The 15,261-nt window shown below is 42.3% G+C and overlaps 1 protein-coding gene across 5 annotated transcripts in view; it reads right to left on the bottom strand.

Moving 5' to 3' along the window:
* The window catches only part of col23a1a (collagen type XXIII alpha 1 chain a), a 114,754-nt gene that overhangs the window by 24,880 nt on the left and 74,613 nt on the right, over positions 1 to 15,261 (bottom strand). For 4 of the 5 annotated variants that reach the window (XM_020622561.1, XM_020622562.1, XM_020622565.1 and 1 more), the window contains exons 3-5: positions 6,049 to 6,093; positions 3,515 to 3,522; positions 2,453 to 2,479 (exon numbers count right to left, since the gene is read on the bottom strand). In XM_020622561.1, coding sequence (XP_020478217.1) covers positions 2,453 to 2,479; positions 3,515 to 3,522; positions 6,049 to 6,093 — 80 coding nt within the window. The remainder of the gene's footprint in view (positions 1 to 2,452; positions 2,480 to 3,514; positions 3,523 to 6,048; positions 6,094 to 15,261) is intronic. The other variant, XM_020622563.1, reaches the window with a different exon arrangement.

The raw sequence follows: 15,261 nt of genomic DNA, 5'->3' as shown, positions 1-15,261 counted from the left end.
TGAGATCCACTGTCTGTCACAGACTGGCACTCTTATGTAAACACGCCAGTGACTGGGCACGCTGTTGACTGTGCATATGAATGAGAGCCAACTGGTGTGTGTAGGCGTTTGTTTGCCCCTCTGCACTGTTTTGTCAATCTGTGTGACTTTGACTGTTTGACAGCGGGAAGCCTCTCTTCTGAAATTCAAACCGCTTGCCTGTGATTTATGAGCGGAAGAAGTAAAAGGGGTTACACGAGGAAAGAAAACATACATCAGCACGCGCAAACACACAGTCAGCTATCAAAGTGTTATGCTTGAGACACATGCAAACCGCATGTCATTAACACTGTTTACCATATTATTGATGCTTCAAAGGAAGTGAGCTGCTGCATGTATTAGTCTGATGAACTTTAAGTCTGGAAGACATGTGTGTACCAAGCAAATAAAATGCAGCTCATGTACATTCACATGCTGACATACATGCACACAGCATATAGGACAACTGCCCATCGCTCATACTGTTGAATAATGTGTTAATATGTACAATTACTGAATTAAGACCCATGCCTTTTGAGGGTTAAGAACGTGAACTCTATATAAGCCATAGAGACATAATAATGGCGAGAGGAGGCATGAGAACACAGGAAAGTGAAGAGCTGGAAAGCAATCTAGTTGTTTGGTTTAACAATGAAAAACTAAGGAAAGAATTCTCACTGGCAACAACAAAATAAGCACCAAAAAGCTCTCCAGAAACTGATTTAGATTCATCTGTGCCGATTCATGCTGTCTCCATGTGAGCTGTCCATGTGTGTGAAAACGTATCTCACACTCGCATAAACACAAAGACCTGCGACCACTTACACAGCTCTGGCCTTTGTTACAGAGATGTACATAAACTATGGGTGGCTGGAAGGAGTTCACACACATCTGCACACAGACACACAAACATTGCTACCCAACAGGAAGAAACCCCCCTTTTTAAGCTTCGTTTGAAAGTTGATCATCTCTGCTGCTGCTAAATGAAATAACGCGCTGTCTGTGTTCACTGCAAACATAATTAATCTACTGTTTCACTGGAACTTCACACACACACAGCTTCCCAAGACATCATACCCATACATGCGCACCATGACAGGTAGTTGCCTCTTAAAAACACAGCTTCCCCGGCTGTAATATTGTCTTTCATTATCCGAACTAGAGTGGGGATGGTGATACGCTGATACATTAAATCATTTGATTAAGCAAAAACAACATTATAAAGTAGCAAACTGTTGGAATTTCTACTAAAGACAGTGACGAAGATGAATGAAGTTACAGACAAACAAACACAAGTGTACACACACTGCTCTGTGCGTTCCGTCCACCTGTATGTGATTAGCAGCAGGCATTTCCCGTCAGGAGGGCTGCGCAGTGCCAGGCAGACTGGGGATCTGACTGGGACGGAGCCTCATGGGGAATGCACTTCCCAAAATTCCCCCCATGAGACAAATACATTCATACAAACATTGAAACATCGTGGAACGCAACATCGTGGCGTCTACTGCACTCACTATGGCAACCAGAGGGTGGGGTCACACGATAGTGGGACAGGGTGTCTCACAGAACAGCAACACACTCGGTGTACCACTATGCATACATCCAGCTGCTCCTTCAGCTCGACTTCTTGAATAATGAGCACGTGTCTGTACTAGATGAAAAGAACCTGATGAAGGCTAAACCGCAAATCAGCAGCGGAGCCATGAGCTGTTGTATCTCAGTTCCTGAGTATAGGAGTCACAAGTCTAACTGGCCGTTAGAGGCCACTCTGTCTCTGAATACCACCAGAAGTGGGTCTCAGATTTGTGGGAACCAGCAATCTGTTTTGGATTCAGTAGTTATGGATGTACACAGTTATACTATTCAAACATTATTAAACCTCATTGAAAAGTTGAAGGGCATGATGTGTGCCTTGTGGATGAATGTTTCACATTTTCATTGGTATGGTTTAAACCCCTGTGGTCTGTGTTTACTGATGATATCTTCACAGAGTGCCCCTGAAAGATCAATGCTCTTCATGTTGTCTCATTTATAGTATGTGGGTGCTGTTTTATGTCACTGTTTTCTGCTGTGAGTCAGTATGTTGTAATGTTTCAAACTGCCAATGAAAAATAAAAAACGTTCATCTCATCTTACCACTCTGAGAGCTCCACAGTATGTCTGCTTGTGTTTAAACATGACTCCCTTTGAATTTGAGTCCTAGTCATAGGGCAGGATATATCACTGATGAAGAGCAAGTGCTGAAAATTGCAGGAAACAGGCAACAATTCGAATGCAGATAATTTCTTCAAAAAGAGCAACAAAGAAAGAAACAAATGCCTGAGAAAGCTGTGGGAAAAGTTAGAATACACCCATAGAAAAGCAAATGAAAGGAGAGCAGACACACAACTGGGTGAACTGAAGAGTGACAGGATAAATAACAAATCAAATTTACCGGGTATCCATCCCGTCCAGACTTGCCCTGGCGAGGTTAGAGATTACAGCATGAAGCATCAGAATACAGCTGCACACAACATGCTGTCTACACACAACGGTCATCATGTTGTGACTTTATACACTTTATTCCACTGGGAAATGATAACGATGTTACAGGGTTATGGTTCATTTATATTAAAGAGTTTAGAGCTGGGATGAATGAGCTTTTCACATCTTATCTGATACCTGATTGAATTTCCTTTTTTTTTTAAAGCAACCTGCATTAAAATAATTAGAAAGCAAACTTTATTTTTGACAGTTTCCAGCCAATATACTTGACTCAGACAAGTTGTACTGACAGACTACTAGTCTGGAGAGTAGCAGGTGACTCTGCACTACCACACTCTGTCATTGCCTTCATGGGCTGCAGGTAGGATTTTGGATGTGTTTGGTAAAAAGAAAGTATACACGGTTTCATACACAGTGTAAACCAGCACATCCAGTTTCCTTCAATAATACCCTTCCCTGGGTTTTTAAAGTGTCAGCCAGACACAGGGTGTTTCTACCTTCTCCTGTCTGATCTGTGTCACATGTGACCAAATAATTTTAATCAAAAAATTAAAAATAAAGATAGAAATAACTCTTCCACGTAGGTAACAACAGCAGTTGTTTCTAACACATGTCCTTATGTCTGTGTGTTTGAGTGTATTTTATCTATGTGTGTGTGAGAGAGAAAGCATCATCATAAGTTATAGTCCCACAGAGGATGATAACTCCACCATGACACACACAACCACTCACACACACTTCCTCTATAGGTGGTCTGTCTATTGTGTCTCCACATGTGTGAGCGAGTCTGTGACAGTTTGTGTGTCTGTGTGTTTTACTGCCATGGAAGAAAAGATTATCTTTAGCTTGAACAGCAGTGTACAATGCACTGTGAGGGATAATGTACACTACAGTGTGTGTACATGTCAGATAATGTTTTAATGACAAAGCAAGTTCTGTAAGAGTTTTGCATGCAGTAACTTCTACTGTACAGTAAGTTGATTTTGATACTACCTGGATGAGATGTACTTACCGGAGGTCCTGCAACAGAAAACGAGAAATCAGAGATTAGAAAAGAAGATCTATACGTCTTGAACGACACGTGAAGCACAGAAGTGTGAGTTATGGTAACCTCCGCTTTGTAGAGCAACCAATTCTATGGAACAGTGGTACACAACAAAAAAAAAAACACTGCCATGCAATGTGGTTTGTTAGATGATGAATATAATTAACAACCTAAACAGAACAAGCTCATTAGAGCTGCTGCCAGTGGAGTCTGTGGTGAACCCGTTATGCTAAACAGACTTGTGGATAACAGGTTGTGTTTTGAATTAGGAATATGAAGTCATGTCAGGTCTTTGTTGCATAAACAGATATGGGTGCATTAGATGGCGGACGAGCGGAGTAGAAAGGTCGGGGTGCTCTGGCAATCTGTGCATCCCTGTACAGTATAAAAACACTGAGCCTCAGCACCAGAAAGTAGTTCCTGCTTTTCATGCTTTGCCTAACCAAGAACAACAGTAATGATCAAAGGACCCCAAAGGAGTTGTCAGTTCTGTGTGGTCTTGGTTTTAATGGGTATATTCTTTTTAAAAAAAACATCATGCAAGGCCATGAGACCAATAAACCACCCAAACCCCCACAGCGTGAATATACAGTTTTGCCATTAAACGACTTTGTATTAGTGACTGGTTCATATTTATCTGATTAAACTTGACGCAGATTTATGTAACTGTTAACACAGTTACCGCCTATGGCACGAATTGGAGCGACGCTACTGCTGCAGCTCTGCTACAACACAGATCATCGGCACCTGATGCAACACTAAACAACTACATAAACTCTGCAAGATTGAAAGCAGACTCCCTCTGGGGTGAAAGTCGGATAATTAGGGTGTTTTGTTACTATTTAAACACAGAATGTCCTAATGTGACCAGAATCTGCGCAAGCCTTGAAATTTGCTGTTTAATTCAAGGGAAAGGGTGTTTTGGGGACAAGGCAAATAGAAAAACAGATGAAAACGTTGAGGTGTGAGGGACAAGAGGAGCGAGGTGCTGGGGTTTATGAAACAGGTTTAGTTGAGTCTAGACACTCCAACAAAGACTGCCTAGGCCAGACAGTTAGGTAAACAAACCAAGAGCTATGTCAGAGCAGCCTTATCCGCTCAACTTGAGACAGGTGTGTGTGGAGACTAATGAGAAAAAAGAAACAGGGAGTGAGAGAGAAAGAAAGAAGTAAACAGAAGAGAAAACCAAGTAAATGACCAAACAGGAAAAAAAAAAAGCGAGTTGATGGAGGAGACAAGGCGACAGTGAGAGCGGATTTTCAGATGCTGTCTGCTCTCTTTCCTTTTAGTCAGGTTTCTGTTTATCCTCTGTACTCTCATCATCTGTTTTCTGAGAGAAGGAAAATCTCTTCTGGTCTTGTAAAAAGTTGTCCCAGAGTCATCAGCTAGAAGAGTGTACATGCCACCTACCCCCGCACTGTAACCCAGACTGCAACGTGAGGACCCAAAACAGAACAAGAGAGAAAACAGAACCACATCGCCCTGTTTGATACGAGCCATCCTACAACAAACAGTGAGCAGGGAATGAGCACCCAGGCTGAGTTGAAAGCTAAATGGCGAGATAATCTCCCTGCAAAACACCAAATGGATGAAAAACATTGTTATTTAGTTGTCCTGTTGATCGCCCAATGGAACTGCAAAACTCATAAGGATTTCTGCAATGTATATATTGTTTAAGAGGTAAATGGAGAGTCAACACAACATGGGAATTTATTAACAAATCCCATGAATGGACTGAGCCCAGAAAGTCAAATTTGCAAAAACAAATTTCAAAGATACTCATCCTTGTGAAAGGATGAGGTTACTTCAGAAGATTTGGTGTGCTAAGTGGAGCAGTAAAGCACGGTCCTTTATCACTTAGTCAACATTTTCACAGGAGCAGGTGACCTCGTCTACTACATCTCCACAACTCTGAATCACAACCAGGAAATTTTCCCATGTGACACCTATCCTGCCGATTTAAATAAAACTAAAATTGTGGTGGAGTCAAGACTTAAAAAAACAAACATTTAAACTCATAATCACTCAGACTTGTAGGACATCTGTTCTGTCTGTCATGATGACCTTTCGCGTAATAAGAGTTATGTCTCTACGCTGTTTTGGTTCCTCAATGAGTGTTTTGTGGTCTGGATCGAAAGCAGCACAATAATGGTGGGTTGGCAACAAAGAATCTCATTAGTCCCATACTACTGCAGCTGCTACTGCTCAGCGCGAACGGCTGACATCTGGGCAAAGTTAGTGCAAGCATATGGCCGAGGTTAGTGCTATGCCGCCGCAAATAGGGAATGACAGGGAGAAGGACCAACTGCAGACCATAATCTGCTGGCCTGACTCATGGGTCACTGCTTTTGCCTACCCTCGAACATATCCAGTCACCCAGGAAAAAGAGGGACAGTGTGGAAAAGAATAAGAGAGTGAGAGAGATTAAGAAAGTGTGTGTCTTCCAGGAAACAAGAGAAATAAGAAATAAGCAAACAAAGCAGGGGGTAACCATCACTTACCAGGTTCCCCTCGTCTTCCCATCCTTCCACGCTTTCCTGGAGGCCCTGCAAAAACATACAGACAGAGCAATAAATTCCCCAAATCAGCACTGCAGGGATGAGTAGAGGACAACCGAGCATCACTTGCTGTTTTACTGCTAGTGGTCGTGTTTTGCCTGGCATTACATCTGTGTGAGCTGGCACCATGCTAAAATGTCTGTGTGTGAGTGACGTGAGCGCAGATTCTAGTGCTAGAGATTAAAGCAAAATGACAACAAAGATCCCGTCACACTCAGAACTAAATGTACTGTATGCTTTTATTTCAGGCAGAACGAACTGGGCCTTCAGGCCTGTTTCAGTCTGACTCGCCCCTCACTGTGGCTGAGGCCCAGGTTCACTGGACCCACTCCTCACTGCCTGGGCTTCATCCAGCCACCTTCCTCTGATCCTGTGGTGATGCAGCCGGTACCACCACCTTTCCTGTAAAACAATTTCGGCTGTTGATGGAGAAGTCTGGTACAAGGAGCAGTGAGAAATAGCAGGAGGGCTGTAGAGGAACCAGAGGATGATGTGGCCAGCTTTGATTCTCAGGCTTCATGCTGCTGCAAGACCATGAATCATTTCTACACCACCGCTGGTTTGTGTCACTGTCTGCCTGGTAATATAACAGAAGTATTGTTTACCAAGATGGTGCAATGGGCTATACAAACAACACACAGGTTTCTGCTCAGGCACAGAACGATTGTCCACCCCTCCCTCTGGGAGTAGGCATATCTGTTCTCTGGATTTCACCTAATACTGAAGCAGAGTATAGTGTGAGAGTGATGCTCTGCATTTAAAGAGTTTTTTTTAAACTGTCAAAAATAAAATACAATAACATAATTAAATAAACTGACTTCCAACCAGAACTGAGAAGCCTGGTTTATCAGAGATGCATTGTTTTAAAAATGAGTTCGAATTTCAAAACATTAATCTGCCACCATTGTAACAGCTATAGCAACAGTAACTAAACCTTCAGCTTGCTTCTCCAAACCTTCATATAGGTAATGTCTTACTTGTCTTTCTTTCTACGCGTCCATCTTCCTACAGGAAAGGGGATACAGGCTGTGATGCTAAGTGGTTGTGGCTGCAGACATGTTTTTCCTATTGTCATTATTGGGGTTATTGTAGTGGTCTAATCACTTCCTGATTCTGCCAGGCCTTTCAAAGAGAGTTCAGTCATGCTCCTCCACCTCCTCCTCATGTCTGCCTCACCCACTTTCATCCTTCTTTCCCTCCTTCATGCTACAGCAATAAGATGTTAGTCACTTTGGAAATTAAGGAAAAAATAAATAACCTAATGTTAATTAAGTTTTGGCTGCTTTAGTAAAGAATTAGCCCAGTTTAGAGAGTGCCACTGAACTAGAAAGTTTTACTTTGCCCTTTATCTAATTCAATTTTCCATTTTAAGCTCCCAGCTGCCTTTTGTAGCACTGAACTGTAAGTACAGCTGTGCACATACTGACTCCTATTTAAAATGTATGTTTGAACAAGTTTAGTCATTTAACACCTTCAAACCTCAAGCACAGATGCCAGCTAACACACACAGTCTGCCAGCCACAGCATTTATATTAATACTGTCCATATTCCACGATGGCCTCTACTACTTCTCCTCAAGGGAGAGAGAGGAATGTGTAAGGGGGTGGAGGGAGGAGGAGGAAAGATGCGGGGGTAGAAGAATGAGAGGGATGAGATTTACTGCACTTCAAAATGACAAAAGACTTCAGGAGAAAAGATGGCAGAGACAAGAGAAAGATGAAGGGATTAGAAGGGATGAAAAATCCTTGTCCAACAAGGACAGAAGTGCCTCCTCAAGCAGGGATGTAAGATATGGGTCACCAGGGTCCGTGTCTACCTTTATTTGAGACATAAAAGGAGTTGTCAGCAAGTTGGTCGCCAAACTCTGGTGGAGCAGGCGTCAGAACGGCTGAAATGTGGGAGTGTGATTTGTCCTTAACAGCAGAGTTGAGGAGGATTGCAGGAGGACGATGACAAGCTGATGTAGGGCAGGATTGAGTGGAGGAATTAATGGAAAAAACAGCAGCACAAAAGACCCGAGTTTACAGCACAGTATGTGTGTGTGGATGTAATTCAGGAGAGAGCAGTGAACATATACAACGCATACAAAGGAACAGAACATGACTTAGGTGTCAGTCTTGAGTTCTGGTGTCATACTAAGGTCACAAAATAACATGAGTGCACAAAACAGAGGCAGTGTGAACATTGGAGAGACTAAAAGAGACTGGAGGATCATGCTTATACCACAAAGGCAAGAGTTTATCTCTTTCTTTCTAGAGGTCAAATGTTATCAAGAAGGTTAAACAACTCGAAGATAAAACAAGACTACATTTCCCAGAATGATCAGTCAGCTTATGCAACATAAAGGGCTTTCAGATAGGATGCGGTGGGCGCTGCGCTCAGCTATCAAATCCATTCATTTTTATGTGTTGTGCAGCACAAGAACCGAGCTGAGCACAGCGTAAGGTCGTGCGCGCTGTCCCTGTGCACTGCGCTGAAGTTAAAAAACATTGAACTTGGGTGCAGCGCTCTGTGACAACACTTTGATGTGTCCAATTGCAGAGAACCTGACAGACCACAAAGAAAATGTGTGCCCTCCTCCCCTTTGTTGCACCCAACTCCTGTGGCGAGCGCAGCGCATACTGCATCCTATCTGAAAACCCTTTAAAGATGGGCTGATGCCAAAGGAGCAGACAGAGGGGATTGAGGAAATCTCAAAAAGCAAGTCAACAGATGGCAAAAAAGAAAGAGATAGATGGGGGGGGGGATGGAAGGACAAGTACTACACAAGGAGCTCGTCCATCACTGTGACAGGTGATGAAAAAAACCCCCACGAAAGAAAGATGAACCTCCACAAGTGTCAGACAGTTAGGAGAGAAAACTACATCCTGTGCACAGATTTCACTGTGAGATGCACAAACAGCGCTGGACATGTTAAAGCTCACCCACGCTCAGCTGTCATGAATACAAAGAGTGATAATACTGATACATACTGAACTGCGTTTAAACTGTGGACAGCTGTGTGTACATGTAGAGCTGTGTCTATCTGTGTGAGGCATGCTGTTTGAAATTTGACCAGAAGCCACCGGCCAGCCCAGTACACTACAACCCTGAACTTATCTGTGCACTACAACCTCACCCCACGTGAGAACGCAAATGTCTGAATCAGTTGGACTGGACATTACAGAGACTTTACCCCGACTGCTCTCTAGTTATAAAGTCTGTGTAATGTCCGATTGAGCCCATGTGTGAAAAGAGCAGGTTATTGTCTGGAGAATTCACACTGATCTAGCTGTTGATGACGTTTCTTCATGCGACTGGCACAAAACCATAAGAATACAAACATCCGAGGGTGAAGAAGAAAGGTCATTAAACATAAAGACACCAGTGAATCTAACTAGAAAGACAACAAGGTGTGAAAGCTTTTCTTGTTAAGAGCTGACGGCAAAATGATCAGACAAATTCAAGGAACAGCAAGATCATCCTGCCTCCTGCACGCTGCACCCAGGTGCCACCCCTCGTATAAACCAAAGGGAGTATTTCCAAGTGAGAATGTGTCTGGCATGAACAGTCTCCTGTTGTGTGCAATGACTCTGGACAAGGATTCACCAGCCACTGTCTGAGTTGATACGTATAAGAAGATGGCTTAAGTGTGTTTATGTATGTGTGTGAGAATGTCAAAAACCTGAGTTTGAGAGAGGCACACACATGGAGTGCAGCCCAGATCCAGCAGCTTTCATCAGTCTGTACATGAGAGGTTTTAAGCAACAACTGGAGAATGACCCATAGCTACCATCACTGTTCTGTGTATAAGCTCACACACACAAACATTTGTCCCTTTGGGACTTTGCATTGGCTTTTGGTCCCCACCATGTGAGTAATACCAGGCTCACATGTATACACTGAGGCATATTCAACCTTTCTGACAAATGCAGTAACCTGAGCAAAGCAATATCTCCAACATTTTCACTGCTATGTGTGTATGTGTTAAAATCCAGCCTCCTTCTCTCACTCTCTCTTCTCTCACTCTTTCTTCTTCTCTCAAAACTTGTAGAGCAACCACTCACTGGTGAATGATATCAAATGCATCCCAATATACTCCCTGCATCTAAATCATCTTTGGTTTCACCAAAAGACTCACACACACACACACACACACACACACACACACACACCCTTCCATCATCCATGTGCTCTGTCTGTTTCTCATGTGGCTCAGCTTGATTTAGCTACTGTGACATTTCTCACAAACAATGAGGAACAATAAGGAACAAAGTGCAGGATTGGCCGATTACCACCCCCCTGTTATTCTTTCAGGCTCCATTTTATTTTACTCTACAACTGGGAGCAATAAAGAGCCAAATGAAAATAGCAGAATGTGATACTCTGTATGCTCGACCACAGGCCTTACATACATCCATCTATCCAAACCACCACTTCACCACTGTTGCATACTCCTCCTGCAATAGGGGATAATTTAATTTAACTGAATGGGTGTGGGTGCAGAGAGGAAGGGTGTAAGACGTGAAGGTCAACTTCTTGCTTCCATGTGAACTGGAGCAATGTGTCTCACCTCCTTTCTTTCAGCTTTCCCCTCTTAAAAATGTTATTTTTTAAAGAATCCCAGAAGCAGATTTCTCTCTTCTTTTACATTTGGCTGCTCCCGTTAGGGGTCGCCACAGCGAATCATCGGTTGGCACCCAACTGACGATGTGCATGCTAAACTTGGCACATGTTTTTTATTTTAATTTAATTTAGAGTCACCAATCAACCTAACCTGCATGTCTTCGGACCGTGGGAGGAAGCCGGGATACCCGGAGAGAACCCACACAGGCACAGGGAGAACATGCAGAAGCAGATTTCTCTCTAATTGCATTTAATTACAATCACAAAACATGCAAGACGCATCTGTATGCAGGCATCTACAGGGTCTAAAACTTTGAAACTATTGATTATAAACATACAGCATTTGTTTGAAATTACTAAGTGAGCTGTAATAGTATAAGCAACAGACTGAATTTATTTACAATGAATTAAATGTCAAAGTCTCTCACTATCATTGAAACTGTTTACTGATCTGAGACATCATTAGAGGATGCTTTTGGGAGGATTCCCCTCTGTTGATTCATCTCGTCTTTGCACAAATGGGGACAGCTGTTAAACCTCTTTGTGGGAAGCAAAACTACTTCTTCCTAATAGTCTCCTGATCTGTCATTGTCTCCTTGTGTTTGTCCAACTCTTGTTCCAGTAAGATGGAGGACACATGCTGTGGATGTAAACAGTAATAGAAAGGGAAACGGCAACGGATGTGATTCACACGGCACTGGTGATTCATTCTCCAGCTGCCAAGCATCTCTCTTACCCTGGGTCAGACTGCTCAGTGGCTCATTCCCACAGTGGGTACCATCAGAGCCAGAACCAAACAAAAAGCCAAAAATCCAACCTAAGCCCATCAAATTGTCTTGTGTTAGATTTCACAAAGATCTGCAGCACACGTGTGCAAGGTGTTTAAATCATCTCATAATAGCCAATATCCATTTTCTTACTTTCTGCACAAGGCTCAGTCAATAAACACTAAACATTTTATGGAGATGTTCCTCATATAGCATCATCCACAGTTTATTGGCATCCAGTTTTAATCCTTATTTTTAATAAGATCCACTTCCCTTTATATATCACCTGAGGGATGCAGGTGAGGTTTACAATACAATACGATACAATATAGAAATTTTGTATAGGATCCTTGAATGACTTTCGCTCAGATTCATGAAGCCTCAGTGAGATTAACACTGCTTTATCAAGAGGGCAACAAAGGTTACAACAGTAGGCATAAACAATACTGTCAGGTTTGCCCGGCTGCACCTTCCTCTCTTCTCTCTTTCTCGGTCTAGTCTGCTCCTTCTTACTGATTCTCTTGATTGAACACACCTGTCCTGATTTTCTGACACTCTTCAGCTGCGCCTCCTTTGTCACTCCCTATTTATACTCGGCTTTACCTTCACTCCCTTGCTGGTTCTTTCTATGTCGTTAGCCTTCCTTACATTACGTATTGTACTATTTGTCTCCTGTTTCCACATATGTTATTAGTCCTAGCGTCTCCTGTTGTTTTACCTGGACCTCTCCTCTGGACCTTGGCTTCCTCAGCTCCACCAACCACCTTCACAGGTCGATGCACAGTCTCCTCATTCATTCACTCTCTGTTACTTCTTCAGTCAACCGGATCTTCACCTTGACCAGCCCAGGAGTGTCACCTACCCTCGCAGCCCAACCACATCACTCCATGGACAATAACCCCTCCACTAATGTTGGTCATCACCCGGTGATATTCATTCATTCTATTTTTTGCATATAAGTATTGCACCGTTGTTGTAGCACTGCAAATAAACCCACCTATTGCACCGAAGCCAGCCGCCTGGGTCTGTTCATTTCTGCTCGCTCATAATTGTGTCGAGCGATCCTAACAAATACAGATAAACACACACACTACAGTTAACAAAACATCCAGTTTTTATATGATAAAAAACAAGTCATGGACAAATAAAGTTTAAATGCATAAGCAAGTACAACTTTAAAACGATGAACAATCACATTGGCTGATATTACTGTTTTCTCTGTCTTTTAATTGACCTAAATTGCCCGAATCAGTTCTGATCATTTAGGTCCTTCTGTACATTATCCCAGGAAGACGGAGCAGCACATTTAAAAGCTTTTTTGCCTAATTCTGTTCCAACTCTGGGGCTGAACATCTGTAAAATACTGTGCGAGCGTAGGACATATTGTAATGTATGTATCAGGTTATCTGTTTCTGGAATAGATTAAAAAATGCACCTATGATCATGGTTATAACTGGAAATAATAGAAAGATATGTGGTACCACAGTTCACAAAAAGGATTCCTTGTGTTATGGCGTTCCATGGGGTCATTTGTACTGCAGACAGGTCTAACTCCCTGTACACCACTTATCAACCAATGGTCATAAAACTCCAATAGCACAAATCCTAACGCACTCATTTTGGTTTTGAGAGGGGCAGTGCTGCATAAAACAGACTGTCAACACCAATCACAGATATCCAGTAGACCATGTAAAAATTCATTCATCAAATATCTCAGAGTTGATAAATAATTGGAGCACCAGTGAAAACTTACTACATGTACTTATTAAATAGTGATTGAATAATGGCACAGAATGCTGTATTGTGAATTAAGTCAGCTTTTATCACTTCTATTTTGTTCCTCTATTCTTTCCATATGTGTCTACACCACAACCTCAAACAGGCTGCTACCATGAACTGTTACTCTTGAACAGTATTCTGCTGCTGCTAAGACTGTATATTTTACAAACTGTGCTGTGGACTGTACTTCACCTTGCTCGCTGCTGAAATGTGATTAGAGAGAGATGCTATACACTGAATTTCACTTTGGTATTTATGAAGAGGCCATCCGCGGGTGAGGAAAAGGAAGCTGAGAACACTCTGGTACCAATACGACCTTCCTGTTTTACTTCCAGTATCAAGAGTGCATGACTGCACAGTGGATTTCCCTGAGGTGTGTGTGTGGGAAGCTCTCTGAGAGTGTTTTTATGTGAGGAAATGGATACCTAGTTTTCTTAACACCATCAAGGCTGAATGATGCTGCTGTAAACCTGTGTGTGTTCTGTGTGGGAGCAAGTATGCATGTATGCTCTTACAGCTGCAGAGCTGTTTAGATGTTTATAACTACGGCATAATTCAGTTGGTACTAATCAGCACCTCTAGATAAAACTCACCATGCCTGCATTTATTTGGATTGCTACAATCTCAGACATTTCATTTGTGTTTTTAGAGTGACAGAGCTTTCCCTTGTGGAAAACTCTGAGTTTATATTTTACTTGTGAGTGGGCACAGGTTAGGAAGCAGCTACCCCGGTGTTGTGTGTCAAATCTGCTGCTGTGACGTGCGGCAGGTGGTTTGCTTTGAGTGGCAGGCTGGTGCTGAAAGACTGCTTGGCTAATGAAAGGCGAAGGCAGCGAAAGGCCACCCCCAAACAGAGAGACACATAGAGTCAAAACAATTAGAGTGCCCTATTACAACACAGCCAGCGCCGACTTAACACACAAATCACAACAAAGTGGACCAAAGCATCCGAAGTTCAGCAGCCAGAAACAAAGACCAGCTGGTTGTCTGAGGATTTAAAACAGGATTTCCTTCAGTAAACTGTTCAGCGTATGTGGTCCTCTAAGGCATAAATGATGAACGCAATCGTTAAAGCAAATATATGTAAGTTTTACTTAAAAATATAGCAAAAGATGAAAGTATTAAAATTGGCAAACAGAATCAGTAATATCATCCGTACAGCAGTATCCTGTCTAGTCATTGTAGTGGCATTAGCCACCATTGTTTCCTGGTCATGCCAAACCAAGCAAGACGGTATCAACATTCCTAAATGTATTGAAATGAGCAAAGTAATATAATTTTCATTTGTAAGAAGCAGGAAGTATTATTTTATCTTACAAAAATTACTTTAAATAAACGACACTTGCTGTGTGAAAAATGAGCTTGCTCTTTTCACTGATTGTATTTCATGTAAATAAATAAATAAAAACATTGAAAGGACAACACAGGTGTTTTCTTTTGAGCACACATTAATACAAGTGTGTGTCTGACTCTGTACTTTTTTAAGAAAGTGGGTCCTTGCGTGACTATGGCTTAAATGAGTTGACCCCAGGCAAACCCTACTCTGCTGCAAGTGAGACACAAACAGAAATGCACACACACCGATGTGTGTTTATTGATGCTGGGCATGTTGATATACAGTGGAGATTTAAGGCCAGTTTTTGGTTCTGTTCAGACAGGGTGTATCCTGGGTTGTACTTCAATTTGTAAAGACTGTAATGTAACTACAGCAGAAGCAATTTAGGCACTCGAGGATTTTAAGTGTGCAAACATGGTTCAACACAAATGAGCAGTCCCAACACCACTACACACACACACACACACACACACACACACACACACACACATCCTCCCCATTGCTGCAGGTTGGAAGTAGAAATACCTGTGAATTCCTCTGTGTTCCTGTCTTATAAACAAGTCAGTTATGTGTGATTTGAGTTTGGTCCTGGTTTATGACAAACCAGTGACATGCGGCTGAAGGCAGGGGACAGTCAGTATCCACTGGTGCAGTATCAGAGTGATCAGA

Source organism: Monopterus albus, unplaced genomic scaffold (genome assembly GCF_001952655.1).
Source record: "Monopterus albus unplaced genomic scaffold, M_albus_1.0 scaffold282.1, whole genome shotgun sequence".
Lineage (NCBI taxonomy): Eukaryota > Metazoa > Chordata > Actinopteri > Synbranchiformes > Synbranchidae > Monopterus > Monopterus albus.
The sequence above is the reverse complement of the archived record's forward strand: the minus strand, read 5'-3'. Positions and strand labels throughout refer to the sequence as shown.